This window comes from Nothobranchius furzeri, chromosome 5 (genome assembly GCF_043380555.1).
Source record: "Nothobranchius furzeri strain GRZ-AD chromosome 5, NfurGRZ-RIMD1, whole genome shotgun sequence".
NCBI classification, from domain to species: Eukaryota; Metazoa; Chordata; class Actinopteri; order Cyprinodontiformes; family Nothobranchiidae; genus Nothobranchius; species Nothobranchius furzeri.
In genome coordinates, this window is record NC_091745.1 from 42204073 (window position 1) to 42222204 (window position 18132).

General features: G+C 41.6%; 1 protein-coding gene across 9 annotated transcripts in view; it reads left to right on the forward strand.

Annotated features, from left to right (window-relative positions):
* LOC107378730 (protein MTSS 1) overlaps window positions 1–18132 on the forward strand; it is a 70521-nt gene that overhangs the window by 47663 nt on the left and 4726 nt on the right. For 5 of the 9 annotated variants that reach the window (XM_070550791.1, XM_070550796.1, XM_070550792.1 and 2 more), the window contains exons 4-9: window positions 11045–11129; window positions 12004–12095; window positions 12255–12329; window positions 16665–16822; window positions 17214–17321; window positions 17403–17500. In XM_070550791.1, the coding sequence (XP_070406892.1) occupies window positions 11045–11129; window positions 12004–12095; window positions 12255–12329; window positions 16665–16822; window positions 17214–17321; window positions 17403–17500 (616 nt within the window). Of the gene's footprint in view, window positions 1–11044; window positions 11130–12003; window positions 12096–12254; window positions 12330–13745; window positions 13758–16664; window positions 16823–17213; window positions 17322–17402; window positions 17501–18132 lie in introns of all 9 variants that reach the window. The other 4 variants (XM_070550789.1, XM_070550795.1, XM_070550790.1 and 1 more) reach the window with 1 other exon arrangement.

Below are 18132 nucleotides of genomic sequence, written 5' to 3' on the forward strand. Positions count from 1 at the left end.
TCAGGGGGTTGATTCAGATCCTTGGTCCATCTTACGTTTTGCCAACCAGAAAGGTTTGTATACACAATGTCTCAGATAGCTGCTGTTACTCATGTAATACATACAGTGCTTAACAAATGTTTTAGACCATCGTCTGATTTAAGGTTTATGACACAGCAAACAAAAATAAACACTTGTTGTGATTCAAATATCATGCATGCTTGAATAATTTCCGTCCAGTGTGTCAGCTCACATTTGGGTATAAAACTGGATTCAGTTTTAAATTCCTACCTTCTATTCAACAGGGCAAAACACAGAGAACTTCATAGCTGGATGTTTTTCTTGCTTTAATGACAGGTGGTCTAATTAATGTGTTAAGTACTAAACTGATTTGATTTTGATTCATTTTCAGACGGTTAAGGAAATAATGGCCAAAAGCATGCGGAGGAACTCGAACGAGTAAAAAGGGAAGTACAGCAAGCTGTGGCAGTGAGTATAACAGCTGACATGTGGACCTCCTTGAACATGGAGGCTTACTTAGCTCTTACTCACTACATCAATGATAATATGCAGTTGTGTACATCTGTGTTGGGAGTCAAACACTTTCCACAAAGTCACACTGCTGACAATCTGGCCCAAGTCAAAAGGGGCATGATGGATGACAGCGCCATAACAAATAAGGTAAGGTGTCTTGTGACCGACGCAGCACCAAACATGATAGCAGCAACACAAACTCTTCAAATTCGACATTCAATCTGCATTGCACACAAACTAAATTTAATAGTCAAAAAATCCTGTGATCAGATCCCTGAACTTTCATCCATAAGACACAAATCTAGGCAAATTTTATCATTCTTCAGATCCAGCACCACAACAAAAGAGAAGCTTGCTCAAGTGCAGCAACAGATGGGACGGCCCACCTTGAAACTTGTCAATGAGGTACCAGCACGTTGGAACAGCACATATCAGATGCTGTCACGGCTACATGATGAGAAAGAACCAGTGTAGGTATCTCTTGACTCGCTCCAAACAGATTTAAATCCACTCACAGCTGATGAGTTCAACATCTTAACCCTTTGATGTATAATGGTCACTACAGTGGACAGGTACTCAAAATTGTTATTTATTTATTTTTGCTATTAAGCACAGCTGTTGAAGACTTTATTGCATTTGAGCCCCTCCATTTGAGCTTCAGCAAGTCAAGCCAACATATTTCATGTTAATAATGCGCGCTGTCCACTGAGATGGACATGTAATAAATTATTTGTAAATTAACAAAATGTTACAAAAATATTTGTTGAAATTTGTGTCATTCACACCTAAAGATGAATGAAAAAAATTGTTTAAAAAATCATGGTTGAAGATTTCATAATTCATGCATCAAAGGGTTAAGGGAAGCACTTCTTGTGCTGGCCCCTTTCCATCAGGCCACAGTGGAGTTGTCTGAGGAGAGGAGAGTTTCAGGATGATGAAAATGCTAAATTGTGCACTTGAGCGGAACTCTTTACATCTACACACACAAGCAGCCACACATCTCCATGACCAACTTAGACGTCGCGTCACAGACACTGCTTCCAATCTGGAGTCATCAAGTGTGTTGACCCTATCAACACTTGTAGACCCCAGATTTAAAACACTCGGATTTCATAGTTCCTCTAAGTGTAGTGAGGCTGTCAATCGCCTGAAAATGGAGTGTGCTGCAGTAATTGGTCACACAACATCTGAGCCACAGCCTGGACCTTCATCAGAGCAGTTACCCACTTCAGGCAAGTTGTTCAGTATTATCAGTTTATTTTCACATTTGTTTTGTTGCTAATGTGTATTAATACAGAGTAGAAGACAAAAATTAAAACTTCTATGTATTTTTTATTATTTCAGATCATCTGTGGCAGCAGCTTGATCAAGAGGTTGGCAGACAAACCACCAATGCAACAGCTGACTCGATCATTGAGGTCCAGCGCTACTTAGCAGAGGGAAACATTTCAAGACAAGAAAATCCATTAACATACTGGGGGAACCGGAAGACATCCTACCCACACCTTTTCCACCTGGCTTTACAGTTTTTGTGTACTCCAGCTTCTTCTGTGCCCTGTGAACGCGTGTTTTCGAAAGCTGGTGAAATAGTGTCCAAAAAACGTAATATACTAAATGCCAAAACATTGGATAAACTTATTTTTCTGAATAAAAATGTATTAAAAAAATACTTTTGAGTCAATGACACTGAAATGGGTAATATCACATTCACAACACTGTCACTTTAATTGTCACTTGGTATCATTCACAGAATATTTAGAGGTGTATATATTTTAAATTTAGAAGTTTAAAGTAATACCATATGAAGTAGGCCTACAATAGCTTACAGTGTATACAAGTATGATTAGGTCATTGAATCAGAGTCTGTTGTGTCTCCAGTATGTTGCCTGCAATGATATTTAAAGTCCAGTAGGTGTCATTGTAGAGCAAAACAGCAGCACTGTGTCGACACAGTATCAATACTATTTGGGGAATGTGCTGAAACGCTTCATGAGGCTTCATCTACCCATCACTATAGGAATGAAAGAACAAAAATTTATCCAAGGCAGCGAGCCAAAAGTCCAAAAGTCCTGGAGCACAGGACACCCAAAGCTCTCTTATAGCACCTAAAACCTAGAGACAAAAAGCTCACAAAGAGCACGAAGACCTGGAGACAAGAAACTCAGACAGAGCACGAACAAACTGACAACAATACAATGGACCGACACCAAACAGAGACAAGACAGGGCTTAAATACACAGGGAGAACAATTAAGGAAACAAGAAGCAGGTGTGTGGAGTGAGGGCTGGAGGGAAGGCAGGTGACAATGATTACCTAAATGGGGAAACAGAACCAAAGGAGGACACCTAAACCTAAAACTATAAACACAAAACTAAACCTAAAGACTGAGGGAAGGACTCTCACACACACACATACACTCACACACATACACTGAGCTGGGGAGTGGACACACACACACACACATACACTAACACACACATACACTCACACACACATACACTGAGCTCGGGAATGACACACACACACCGAGCTGGGGACAAAGAGGCTGGAGCTACAACTGGAGGGGCTGAGGATGACTAAATGAACACCGGACCTGATGGAATGATATGAAGGCCTACAAACAGAAGACACATAAACGAGACGCAGACAAAGGACACATGAGGGCGCTATGAGACACAAAAGGGAATCTAGAGAGGGATGGAGAGACATCAGGAGACACATGAAGGAAGACGCAGACCATGACAGAAATGTGAAAAAGTAACAAGCTGAAGACATAAGAGCAGCCAAACTAGAAGCAGGTAGCACAATAAAATTAATCGGCAATAACAGACCACAGCCATAGAGAAAACCACATTATGGACTGGGAAAACACATGGGTTGATCTACGTTCCTACCCTCACCTATGGTCATGAGCTTTGGGTAGTGATCGAAAGAACGAGATCGCGGATATAAGCGACCAAAATGAGTTGCCTCCGCAGGGTGGCTGGGCTCTCCCTTAGAGATAAGCTGAGAAGCTCGATCATCCGGGAGGTGCTCCTCCACATGGAGAGGAGGCAGTTGAGGTGGTTCAGTCATCTGATTAGGGTACCTCCTGGAAGCCTCCCTGGTGAGGTTTTCTGGGCACGTCCAACTGGGAGGAGGCCTAAAGGGAGATCCAGGACATGTTGAAGGGACTCAACGACCTCAAGGTACCAAGGTTCGTAGAAAAGACAGCAGTACGACCAGGTCGGTCCAGAGTCGTCTCCCGGATCACAACAGATAGATGAAATCGTTTGCATCCAGAACAGCTGTTTCTGAAAAGCTGAAGGAACCGTTTTGCTGTGTCAGCGGTAGGCAGCTTTTAGCAGGGTTTTTGACAGCTTGTCAAAAATGCTCTGGGTTAAAGAGGGTTTGCTATGGATGACCTGTCCGTAGCTTTCTCTAGAACTGACTCACTGTCAAGTGAGCTCTGTTTTAATATTCTCATATTATGATTTCTTGGCCAACCGGGACGGGCCAAGTTGTTGGGTGTTAACAAGCAAACCTCAGAAAACACGCCTTCTTTCAGATACAGGATGCTCTGATTTGTGGCTAAGAAAATATCTATGTGTCATGACGTTTAACTTAACTTTAATTTATCTCTAATGAACCTTGTGTCTGAGTGTAGATAATGATTAACTTGTCATTTCAAATTTCAGTCATTCAAGCACAGATTAATCAACCTTATTAATTTAAGCACATATTAATCAAAACATTATTATTATTCATATAACCTTCGTTCATTTCATTTCACGATTGATTAACTCGTATGAGCTGAAAATAGTCACTTTATTCAGAGAGTGAGCAATCCTGCAGTGTTATCAAAAGAAGGCTTTGTTTGGGAACACAGCCTGACATCTTGTTCCTCCTGAAATGTCAACAAGGCTGCAGTATCCTTCTGGGTTTGTTGGAAGCTAGGATGTAAAATCCACTTTAGAGAATGGAATTCATGTCTGCAGATGACCGGTGGCATGTCGGTCAATCTGTAGGTGAAAACTGACCATTGCTGGACGTTGCAGACGACAAGGATAGATGGCAGAGCTTAATCAAACGGACTAAGCCCTTAATGTATTTACAAACGTTTTACCAAATAAGTTTATTGTGCGACAATTATGTTATTTATTTAGCACGATGAGCTTCGCCATTATGAGATCTTTATCTCCCCACACCCTGGTGTGAGAGTAGCAGCTGAACCCGAGATCCAGCCAGTGACAAAACACTGGTGGGGATCCAGACTCTTTTAGGCTTTTAAAATCAGCTCCAGTGAAAAGTGAGGATACCATTCATATAATGTTATAAATCTAGCAAGGTGAATTCTGGCAAAGTTGACAACTTTATCAAATCAATCAATCAACATAACAGCAGGGAGAACATAAGGTAAGGGTCATCATCTAGCTAACACAAACATTTTGTAAGCACAGCTCTCTGTGAGCCCCACATGAGCCTGATTAATGCTTCTCCATCAGCTCAGAGACGTTTTCTCTTCGGACTTCTCCGTCATCCCGCCAGGACAAAAGAGGGCGTAGCGCTTTTCTGGGGTATCCTACCACCATTATGAATGTATTCAGTCCATGATCGTGCATTTACTAGTGTGCTTATATTGTGTTTTTTGTATTTCAGAGACATTAACATGAACAAATTTGTCCCTCATTCTCCACCACCTATAAATCCACCTTTCCACATCTACAAATAAAACGCTTGCTATGTATCTCTATACTCCTTCAGTCATGAGTGAATAAACTTTCATATTTTCAGAGTTTTTCTACAAGGTATTCTTCAAGCTGCTAGACATTTTCGGCTCTCTTTTTATTTTCTTAAGGGGTTAATGGTGGTGTTATTGACAAATTTAAAGAAAGCAGCATCCTAGCCAATCACTAGCTTGCATTCTCTGTCTCATTCGATGGATGTTTCGAAAAGTGGGCTTAACTTTGTCTGTCCTTGTGTGCCTGTTGGAGAAACCTCACAATGACGGATAATCAAATTTTGGTTTGGTAAATTCAGTGATCCTTGACCTCCATATACAGGTGAATCCAATTATGAGAAAGAATATTTAAGGGGGCCAATTGTAAGTTTCCCTCCTCTTTGAATATTCTCTGAAGATCAGCAACATGGGGGTCACAAAACAACTCTCACGTGACAAAAAACAAAGATTGTCCACCATCATGGTTTAGGGGAAGGGTACAGAAAGCTGTCCACTTCCACAGTTAGGGACATACTGAGGAAATGGAAGACCGCAGGCACAGTTCAAGTTAAGGCTCTGAATGGCAGACCAAAAAAAATATATGATAAAATCTGAGATAAACAGAAGCAAAGAATAATGAGAACAGTCAGAATCACCACAGACCAGCACCAAAGACCTACAACACAATCTTACTGCAGATGGAGTCACTGTGCATCGTTCAGTTATTTGGCACACTTTACACAAGGAGATGCTGTATGTGAGAGTGATGCAGAGGAAGCCTTCCAGCCTGAATGAACTAGAGATGTTCTGTAAAGAAAAATGGTCCAAAATACCTTCAACCTCAGTGGAAGCTATAGGAAGCATTTATAGGCTGTAATTTCTTTTTGTGGTGCCTAGGGTTGTCACGGTAACCGGTATAGCGGTAAACCCCGGTAAAAAAGTTGACAATAAAAATAACCGTCCAGTTTTTAAAAAACTATATTATCTCGGTGGGTTTACCGTGGCCGCGGTTTCGGCGCGATGACCCTTACCAGCCACCGTCGCTTCAGCTGAAGTTCCCGCTGCGCGCACACGCACTTTTTAATTTGCAACGGCACCAAAACTTTGAAGCTGAAATAATGGCCGAAGGAGGCGACGGCAGCGCCCAGGACATCCATCAGCCCTCAAAGAAGACTAAATCGGAAGTATGGGCATATTTGGGATTTCTGAAAAATGCTGAGGGACAGTTAATAGAAGACGGCTATCCCGTTTGCAGAACGTGCAGGAAACAAGTGTCTGCAGAAGGCAGCAACACTTCAAATCTCATGGCACATCTGCGTGACGATCACCCACGTCTCCACAGCCGGTGCAAGGTAAGTTAACATTAGCATTTTAGCTGAAATGCATGACGCGAGGACTTTTGGTTGAGGGAGAATGCAACGAGTCACTATATGCTGCAGCCGCAGCGTCCTCTGCCAGCATTTAAACCGTGTCACGGACACCCTGTTGCTGGATGAAGCATCTTATTTGTTGATGATGAAGAGAAATATACAATTAGTTCCTTGTCATGGATTTGTTTACTTATTCAATGCCATTTATACTTGAACATTTGGATTTGATTACATAGTGTAGTAGTTATTTTAGTAATTTGTTTAAAGTGGATATTTATTTTAAATACATATTTTTAAGGTTGACTTGTACAGCGCTCAAGTCAAGTGTGGACTGGAGTTTTAGATTTTCATTTTGATAATGAAGAAAACAAGTATATGAGAAAACAAGTGGTGTTTCTTTGATTTGTTTACATATTGTTTATGTTTTGAATGTTTGGATTTGTATAATTTAAACCTGCACTGACTACTGTAACATGTTCCAGAAAAATAAGCTGTTTGTTCCTTTACTTGTGAAAAGTTGCACTTTTGCTAAGGCTTTGTGTTATTTTAGGTTTAATAAACACTGTTAAACCTTTTCAGAACTATTTCAGTTTGTGTAGAACAGGACTATCAATGCTTTCTGAACATATGCAACACCGTTTAAAAAATACCGCGATAATACCGAAAACCGTGATAATTTTGGTCACAATAACCGTGAGGTTAAATTTTCATACCGTGACAACCCTAGTGGTGCCCACATGTATGCACCTGCCTAATGTAGTTAAAAAAATTATTGCACGCTTTCTGTAAATCCTAAAAACGTTGTTCCGCTTCTCAAATATCACTCTGTGTGTGTCTCTACTATATAATATATTTAGCTGAAATTTTTTTTATCGTAACAACCAACGATTTATACAGGAAAATCATAAAGATTAACGAGGATGCCCAAACATTTGCATCACACTGTAGGTGATAAACGTGTTAGAAAGAGTAGATAACACACTTTTGACTCACAGCAATAAAGTCTTTGAAAGTGAAAGCAAAAGATGTTTGACGTTGCTCCGCTATAGTACAAAGGTGTTTAGATGGTCTGAGTCATTTTCTGTTGAGTTTTCAGTGGCGGACACAACCCTTATGTGGCTGTAGACTCGGGATGAGAGGAAAAAATAAATGAAGGTGGTCTATTGAAGAGAGGTTTTTTTCCTTTCGTCCAGCTCTATAATTAACTGCTAAAGGGACCGTCGTACCTCTGTGCAGCTGTGTGTGTGAACCTCAGTCTCTTATCAGTGTAACCACTGGTCCATGGTTAACAGCAGCCATCTGTTGCCCATGCCCAGCTCCTCTGATCTACACGTGAAGTTTTAAAAAGTCTTCCAGCCACACTTTCTCTTTTTTCTTCTCCATCCCTCTTTGCTTATTTTTCTCTAAATCTTTTTTATAAGATGCACTTCTCTCCTCTTCCTTTATTATGTCTCTTATTGCCTCAGATTTCCCTCCATCTTTTAACTACAAAAACAGTTTTTGTATTTACACACAATCTCATCAAAAAGGCCAAATCTATCATCTTTGTTGAAATGAATAGTGTACTGTTTTTGTTTTGCTGTTGTCCTACCTGCTGCTGAGTCAATATACCGGAGGTATTCTGTTGTAGTTTTCCTGTAAGGTTACCCTCCTCCCTTTCAACAGAGTCTTTGTCTGAATGAAATTGCTTCCTGATAAATTAAGGTCTTTATTATTAATGGTTTCAAATAGCATCAGATTGTATATCTGTTTACAAACCACCCGAAACTGGGACTTGTTTTGTAAATAAAAAGAAAGGAAGTTTGTGCTTTATCTTTTAATATTGTTGGATGAAGAATGATATGACAGATGAAGGATGAGGATTCACCAAGGCTTGTCAGGAATAAGATAGCATTCACTGAAAAAGCAACCAAACCGAGGTGCAGAAACACTCCATGCGTCAGCAGAACAGCGTGACATTCCTGTGAACAGTCTGGATGGGGGTTGATAGAAGAGATAAACTCAGCAACTTGACGTCACATTGTCGTCTTTCTTTCTCTTTCTCACTCACACTGAGAGGGAACTATCACTTTCATCAGCGATGTCCCTTCTGCTCTATAGACAATGGCTCAAACACAAGGTGTAAACATCAGAATCCATGACGAAAACACTTCCTATTAATAATTAAGACCGTGAACACCCAGTATGTGCATAATATGTATTGTTTTACTCTGTTTCCTGTCTGGAAACAACTCAGTCATACAGCAGCCACATTACTGAGTCACCAACAGGTTTGTGGAAAATGTTTTTGGAAAACAACTGGAGCTGAAAAGTTGCTCACTAGCTTCATAAAGGAAGAAAGTTTGGCATCATTCAAACAGTCTTTTCTTCTAGGGCGTGTGTTTGTAGGCAGTTGTAAGCCGTCTCTGCTGGCGGGCAGCTATGCCTCTGCCCACACAAACACTCACGTGGTCAGTCCTGTTCACCTGGCTCGCTTTTGTGTGGATTTGTTTCTTTTTAGCCACAGGAAGCTGCAGCCATTTTTATCTACAGGCCGCTTGTATCTAGACAAAATAATGTGTTAAATGTAAATCATGAGTTATTTGCGTTCATAATAAGCAACGTACTTTAAATCTGATTTGTCCAAATAAAATATTTGCTAAATATCACACCTGAATATTAAATTACACGTTTATTTATACAAATGTTACCCTGTGGCTTTGTCATACATTACCCAAACCATCACAAATAAAGCTTCAGTCCAGGTTGGCTGCTGGAGTCTGCCAGATTGTTGCAGGTAAAGACAAAACACAAAGATGTTGTATACGGTTTCCATGGTAACCAGCAGACAAAAGCAGAGGCCACATCTGCTGCCTGCGAGAGTGAAAAACATTAGTGAAAAGAGGAGATGAGTGGTTTATTTCATTGCAGAGATTAATTATTTTGAGTTTAATTTAATTGTTTGAGAGCCTTTACACCCAACTCCTAATGAGGAGAGTACTTCCTGTTTCCGACCACGGTGAAGCGTTCTGTGCTTTGATTGATACTAACATCTGAAGTTCCAGAACCATGATTAGAGGTGTTGTGACTTAACAAGGTGAAGAGAAACTTTCACAGGTGAGTTAGACGTTTTGAGTAACTTTTTGACTCAATGCTAACGCTCCAGGTGAGTTTCGTCCCTTCAGGAGCTTGACGTGGCTAGGCCACACCTTTTAGAGTAACAAGTAATGGAGGCATAGTCAGATGGATGGATATGATCACTAAACAGGATGACGGGAATGAATCAGCATGGTGGTGTTACGTAACAGCAAGGTTGCTCTGATAGAGAAACAGGAAATGGAAGAATTAATTAATAGGAAAAGATCAAATGTGCGCCGTTGTTTTACAATAATCCATCAAATATTGAGTTAACAAGTTCACAGCTCAATCAGAAGGGATCATAGCTTCTTTTGTGTGCCTCTGCATGTTTTGACCTGTCTGTGTGTGTGTTGTGGTTAGGCGTGGCTGTGGCTGAGTGACAGCTCCCATGTGGGCGTGGCTGTGGGTGAGTGACAGCTCTGTGTGTGTCTCTGCGTGTGGTGAGGACTTTCCTGACAGCAGAATGGTTTGCTCTGTTGGGGGAGGTTTTACACTTCATTAGATCATCACAGAGCATCTCTGTGCCTCTGATGCACAGAGCGGGATGGCAGAATAACTCCATGCAGGTTTTAACTCCAGATCCCTTCAGTTTGCCCTCTATCGCTGGAACATGAACCACACTCACAGAAACAAGCGACAATAGCTGTGTCAGCTTCACGTCACTGCCACCAGATAACGGGTTATTTTTTTGTAGAACTTGACCCCGCTCCTGTTATTGACTAGCCACATGAAGTGTTTCTGATGGGTTTTGACACAGCTGAAAGTTTGTCAAGTTTGTTTATTTTTAACTCTTTACCAGGTCCGTGTGTGTGTGTGTGTGTTTTTTTTCTTTGATTTATAAATATAATTACAGATAGTAGACACTAATGCAGCTGCCTCACTCTTCCACTAACTGTTTGGATGACTGGTAATTGGAAAGAATGGATCTAAAAGCGGACTTGCTGGTGAAGATGTCACTTCAGGATGTATTCATCTACTTTTGTGGTGTTTTTATATAATTGGGAAAGTTTTTTTATCGGACTCTCCTGTTGCTTTAGTGCTTCCACACTCTTCACACAACACGACGGACTTGCTAAAATAGTCAGCTCGTCATGGAATTTCTCTTTAAGATTTGACCATAAATAAGAATGCAGATCTTTATAACAGCATTTGATGTTTAACATTTTTCGTGTGTGTGTGCGTGTGTGTGTGTGTGTGTGTGTGTGTGTGTGTGTGTGTGCGTGCGTGCGTGCGTGCGTGCGTGCGTGTGTGCGTGCGTGCGTGCGTGTGTGTGTGTGTGTGTGTGTGTGTGTGTGTGTGTGTGTGTGTGTGTGTGTGTGTGTGTGTGTGTGTGTCTGTCTTTTAGGTGGCACTAGAGACATCGGATCAGCGTTGACCCGGATGTGTCTGAGACATCGCAGCATAGAGGCTAAACTCAAACAGTTCTCCATGTAAGGCGTGTTCAGCATCCTTGTACCAGCTCACATTCTCTTACACCCGAGGTCAACCTTATTAAAGAAGGAGGGTTTTTTATGTAGGGGGTTGTGTGTTATTTACCTCATCTGGCCCTCTACGTTTAGACATTTTGGGGGTTGTGGGTGACGATGAGCCTTGTTGTGGCATGCAGCAACAGAGACGGTTTGTCTGGCAGCAAAAGTGTCTAAAATGTCTTTGTGAAGACCAACACACACACACACACACACACACACACACACACACACACACACACACACACACACACACACACATTGTAGACAAGAGGCTCTTTAATTTTAGTTGGCATTTCAGTTGAGATTCCTTCTGGATCTCCATAGCAGTGGCTGTACACTTAGGGGTGCTGCGATCAACAGCCACCCACGAACACACACACACACACACACAGAGTGGAGAAGGCCAATTTTAGTTTCACACACTACGGCTGCAGCTGCCCACCTCTCACACTCTGAAACTCATTTACAAATGTGTCTGGGAAGATGCTACATGCTTGTGTAATGATTGACGGCCAGAACTGCCCTGGCTTCGTACTTCCTCCTCCTGTGACACACAATCAGACTCTCGCAGACCCTTTTCTCACTGTCTGTGTTTTTCTTCCTCTGTCTGTCTAGTAATGATTGACGTACGATTAATGTGACATGCGAACCAACCAGACTTGATGTTTTAGGAGTTTGGCAAGTCTGAAAGTCCGCCCTCTGCGTGCCTCGGTGCTCTGTGTGAAAACAGTTCATCTATCTCTCACTTCATTCACTCGTTATGTAAAGAAGAAATTCTGTGTTTGAATGGTGGACTGACCTGAAATCAGAGGTGACTGGCCTGCTGTTTGTGCAGGTGCTTCCTGGAGGGTTTGATCAACCCTCTGCAGGAACAGATGGAGGACTGGAAAAAAGGCGTCAACACTTTAGACAAGGACCACGCCAAAGGTGAAGTAAACAAGTGCAACCACACAGAAAAACTGTCAAATAATGACAATCAAGGACTTTATTCATTAGCTCTTTAAAAAAAGTATTGGATTAAAATAACTGTGAGTTAAACACAATTTAGTTATTCCTTGTTTTGTTTTTTTTGTCTGATTAAAACAGAGTACAAAAGAGCTCGACAGGAAATCAAGAAGAAATCCTCAGACACGTTGAAACTTCAGAAAAAAGCAAAGAAAGGTAGAAAAACATTTTTATTTTCAATGTATTTAATCTGTTGCTGTAAACAAAACAATCCCACCATAAAAATCATTTTATCTGTCATTGAGTAAAGGTTTAGCTAGTCTACATGAACTTCACACAACACTGCTGCTTATCTTTATTATACAGGCATTAAAACGGCCACCTATGACAGCTTCCATTCAGCCCAAACTGAAAGATAGTTGTTGAAACTGTTTCTGTCGTGGGTGTATTATTATTCTTGCTCTTAGCCAGACCGTTTGGCTCTTAGTGAGTTTTAAATATTTTGTCTGGCGGCTGTTGTGAGGTTAGGAGAGAAAAACGGTGGCTCATCTGCTGATTTCAGTCCACCGCTGTTGGTAGTTTTATTTTAACATCTAGAAGAGTGCTGATGTGGTTCGTCTAATATCCTTCCAAAGTGTGTTTAATTTGAATCAGTAACACGTCTCAACTGTGCTTTTTCTGGCCGTGAGTCTAGAACAAGTTTCTTCTGACTGATTTAGTTGTGCGGATCTTGCAAAGCTAAACATGACCTTACTTGGTAAACACTCCGAGTGGACAGGAGCTTAATCCCTCTGCTGTTCTCTTGGCTTGGGTTTTGCTTACACATTCACCTAACTAGGTAATACCACTACGCACACACACACACACACACACACACACACACACACACACACACACACTTAAAGCATTTTGTGGGACGTTGCTGGTCTCGGTTGTAATCGGTGTCAAACTTTGATTTAAAAAATTTTATTTCTGCAAACTAGATTTGACAAAGACATAATTAGGGTTGATGTTAAAAAGATCATTCTGGTTCCCGTTACCTTTTTCCCACTCCGAGATTCTGTAAGCAAGTAAATAAAATAACCCAATACTTGTTTGACTATAATTAATAATCAATATAGAAGAAGAAACAATCTTTTCTATAGCGCCTCTGAAGATAAAAATGACGAGGCGCTTCACAAAAATAAAAATTTAAAATATTAAAAAGAATTTAGAAAATGATAAAAAATATGTTTCAAATAAGCAAAAATAGACAATTGTGATAAAAAAAATGTAAAGAAAGAGAGAAGAGTTGATAAGAAAGAGGGAAATCCGTGGATCCCGAGGAAGATGAGGTAGGTGGGGAGAGCAGAATGAGAGTGGTGAAGAAGGTCATACAAAAGCCAGCCTGAACAGGTGAGTCTTCAGCTGCTATATAACATAGAACATCCCATAATAGCTTTAGTTTAAAACATGTAAATGAACATTATTGTTCTCGGTTTCTTTTGTTCATCTGGATGTTTATTGTGCGTTTAGGAACCTAGAAAGCTGTGACAGGTTTAGTTCTGGCTGTTCTTAGGCTAACGGGGATGTTTTCCTCTCCCTGTCTCCATGTGGCTCTGGTGCCATCCTTCCCTTAATGCTGCTCTGCAGCTGATAATCTGGGTAAGTCTGTTTGCTGAGGAGACACTGTCCTTGTTGCTGCTTCTGCTGCGATGCCTAACCAAGCTCCCTGGTAGCGTTGTCAGATGTGCCATGTGAGGGTGAATGTATTATTATTTAGAAGTTTTGCTGGAATGCGCGCTCAGTTTTCTGTCCACAGTCAGTCTTTGTTGTGTGTGAGTCCTGTTTCTCCTTTTGGTCATTATTATCTGTGTTTTTGAGCTATGAACAAAATCATTTAGCTTTCCTAAAAGTGACTTGGAACAAGAGTGAAACAAAGGCACCATCAGACCACATTCTGTCTCTTCTCACTAGAATTATGTTACAGGAGCTGGAGCCAACAGCTCCAGGAGTATTCTGGTCACTGACCACTTCAGCGGGGAAAGGTCCCCCACTTCAAAGCCTCCGTATCAGGCCCTCTCTCTTTCGAATCCATGCGTGAAGTTATTTTTTAAGTTGTTGTTTCACCACAGTTACACATCCCAGGACTTGTCTCTGCGGACAGAGACGAGACAAAATATCCGTCAGTTCATTAATCCGATGTCACGTTCTGCTCCATCCTGTTCAAGAAAACCCAAACGATCCTGGGAGAACATCAGAACGACACACAGAAATGTTAAAAACAGGAAAAAGAAACTGAATTTTTAACTGTTAGAACCACTGAAAATGGCCCAGCTGTCAAAAACACACACACACACCAGAAAATGAGTTAAGCCTGGCGGCTTCGGCTGTCGGATGGGGGGATCGCGCGCTTCGTCCAGCTGCGCACCTCCTCCGTGAGAGGGGGGAGGGGGTGGGGGGGTTGCACACGTTCCGCTGCTGTTTCTCACCAGAATCAGCTGATGGAGGGCTCTAGTTTCGCTGCGCCGTTCGTGTCAGCGGACACGGTAGGGTCGGGGAGGGGGGCGGGGCATGACGCTTAGCCTGGCGTGTGGGCAAGCAAAGCCTGGCGGGCCGCCAGGCTGATAAAGCGTTGGGGGAAACCCTGCACACACACACACACACACACGTGTGTAAAGGATGAGGGCCAATTCAACCCCATTTAGTCAAATATCCATGAACTAGAATAAAACACGAACATCTTCTAAATGTTGGTTGCTTGTAGGATTTTCTCTGTAGTAGCACGTGCGGAGCAGTAATGCTAATAGTGCGGTCAGTGGGAAGAGTGTTTGTCTGCGTTTGAAAGCAGCAAAAGTAGAAGTTATATTTTTGGCTTTCACATAGTTGAACAGATGCACAAGTTTACTGCACAAAAACCAGAGATGTGGTCAAACCATGAAGGAGTTGGCAGGAACTTCAGCTCAGCACCAACTGTAGAAACTTCATACCACATTCTACCTACGTCGTCTGCTTTTCCTCATACCAGATTTAAACTTTTGTGCCTAATTTAAACACATAAAGCCTCAAACTGCTCGTGGACATTATAAAAGTGGCACCAACAAACGTGTTTTCTTTCTATCTATCAGACGAAGCACCTCAGTTTACAGTCATGCCTTTCCAAACCACTCTGGCTTTGTTGGGAAAACGGTTTTCACCACAGCATCTTTAGGCCAACTTGGGCTTGAAGTTTGAAACACATTGTGTGTGTTTTGTTGAATCTGCCCGACTTTTACAGCTCAGGGCGTTTGCGTTGTCTTGACAGACTCGTTGTCTTTAATTGAACCTGCTAGTAATTTGTCTTTGAGTCCAATTTGACAGAAGAGCTGTTCATATTTAGTCATTACAGAATTATTTGTAACACTTTGGCTGGAGTTCAAGGCAGCTTTCAGGGTAAACTGGATAATCCTCCAAGCAGCACCTCATTTGTGAAGGTTTGACACGTCAAACCTGTAGGAGGAGGTACTTTTATAGCGTCACATGACGTGTAGCTGGGTGTGGGAAGGTGTGGCCCATTTTTTTCCTAAATTTACTTATGTCATCATTTCTCTTTGTGACTGAAGCGTGTGTAGGAAAATAGCCCAGTAGACACATGGCTGTTTCATTTAGTTTTGAAATGACATCACATTCTCAGTGTGACTCTGGCATAAACCGAACGTGTCACACTGGTAGTAAATAGGAAGTACCAATTCAGAGTGATTCCAAAGGAAAATGAGTGGATTTTCTTGCATTTGCACAATTTGCTGAGTCTATTTGAGAGTGACAAATACCAACAACAGACAGAGACCATGGGGACATTCTCTGTTCCCAGCCTTCATAAGTTCAGGTTAAAGCTCTGCATGTTGGTGTGTAGTCCCTGAGAGAGAGGCCGACTTTATACCATACAGTAATGACCGGTCGCCAGCCTTCCTGCCTCCACAGAGAACTCAAGTGGGTTTAATTTGGCTTAAGGGCATCCTCTCCTAAAACCTCATACACAGAAAACACACATTTCTGCTCAGGAAAAACACACAAAGCCAAAGAGAAAGGAAACAACCTCCCTTGTATTTATACACATATATTAAACTACAATGTAGAGCCTGATGGACCTGTTGGTGCCTTGAATTCTGGATCAAATACATCTTAAAAGCTGACACAACACACACACATACACACACAAACACACACAGTGTTTAGGAGTGGTGTGTAGAAACCTGCAGAAATGTGTTTGATAAAGAGAAAGATTGACAAATACAGATCAGTCTGAAGTAGAAAACAAGAGCCACGAGTGTCTCGGTGTGCGAAGGTGACTAAATTAATAAACATCTAAATTCTAACATTTGGGACATCGGAGGCGGTTCAAGCACAAAAACTGAGATATCATTGTTGTGTATTGTTGGTGACCTCACAATTCCGTTTTTGTGATCATTTTGTTTTATATTTGTAGAGAATCGGGTCATATTTCTGTTTGATTTCAGTCTGTTTTTGTTTCTAAGTGGTGACTGTTTTAATTTCCTACGGGTGTGTTGTGTTTGTGTGTGTTTTGTCCGGAAGGCCGTGGTGATATCCAGCCCCAGTTAAGCAGTGCCATGCAGGATGTCAGTGATAAGTACATTCTTCTGGAAGAAACGGAGAAACACGCTCTGAGGAGGGCTCTGATCGAGGAGAGACAGCGGTTTTGCTGTTTTGTAGCCATGCTGCGACCTGTAGTGGTGAGTATGACGGGAACGCTCCGTCTTCTCCATCCCCAGTGAGTCGTGGCAGGATCCTCTGGAGGTTTCTTCCTGTTAAAAGGGAGTTTTGCTCTCCACTGTCGCTGCATGCTTGCTTAGTGTGAGGATTGCTGTAATTTGCTGGGTTCCTTATGTAGGAAACATTATTTCTGATTGGCTTAATGAACTGACCTGAATTGGAATGTTTACTATGTGAAGTGCCTTGAGACGACTCTTGTCGTGATTTGACGCTTTATAAATAAACTTGAATTGAAAGAAATGAGTAACTACTTCTTTTTATTTAGATAATTTGTCTCTTTTTTTATGTTTGTTCAAACTTTTAAACTGAAAATCACTGCAGCTCAATCAGTTGTCTTCTTTATTTCTGCAGGACGAGGAGATTTCCATGCTGGCAGAGGTTACCCATCTCCAGACGATCTCTGAAGACCTTAAAGCTCTGACCTCTGACCCTCACAAGCTCCCCCCAGCTAGTGAACAAGTGAGGAAAATCCTCAGAAATGTTACTGTCGTGCTTCTTTAACACATCCCTCTGAAACACACGTGTTGTCTTTTCTCTTAGGTGATCTTGGACCTGAAGAGCTCAGACTATGGTTGGTCGTATCAAACACCACCCTCATCCCCGAGCACCACCATGTCCAGGAAGTCAAGTATGTGCAGGTAAGATGGCAACCTTTACTGAAAGTATGCATTCACCTTCTGCACCTTAAAACATTATAAATCCCATTAAAATGAATAAATCAGTCCTAAAAAAACAAGTTCTGCTTTTTCTTAACTCTTGTCTGCCACCTAGTGGTGGATCATAGCCGCTGTACCAGACTCGGCTCTAGTTTTTAGCTGCTCAGACTTACAACCTCGCTGTTTGTTCCTGCCTTAAGTGTCGTTCCGTAATCTCGTTTTCAGAGCTGCTTTGTTTTAAATCGGCTGGTTCAAATGTAGCATCTGGACTCTTTATTGCTTTGCACCTGTTCTGTTAAAAGAAGAGGAAATGATTTTCCACGTTGGATTCCAGCAGCATACGTTGGGAACGTTGGGATCTGGGAGCTTTATTTTGACTAGTGTTTCACTCCTGCAGAAACGTTCCTTCTGGTGTTGAGAGTGTTGCGTGTTTCTTTCCATGATTGTCCTAAGATGCTTATTTTAAAGCTGGTGAATAGCTTTTATGCACCTTTAATGTATTTGAAGAACTCTGATCCTACTTTTGTTTTTTTATGAGCCTTTTGTCTGAACTGGTGAGGTCAGTGTGGTTTTAATGGGATCGGCTCCGGTCACCGCTCGCTGCATCTTGATGT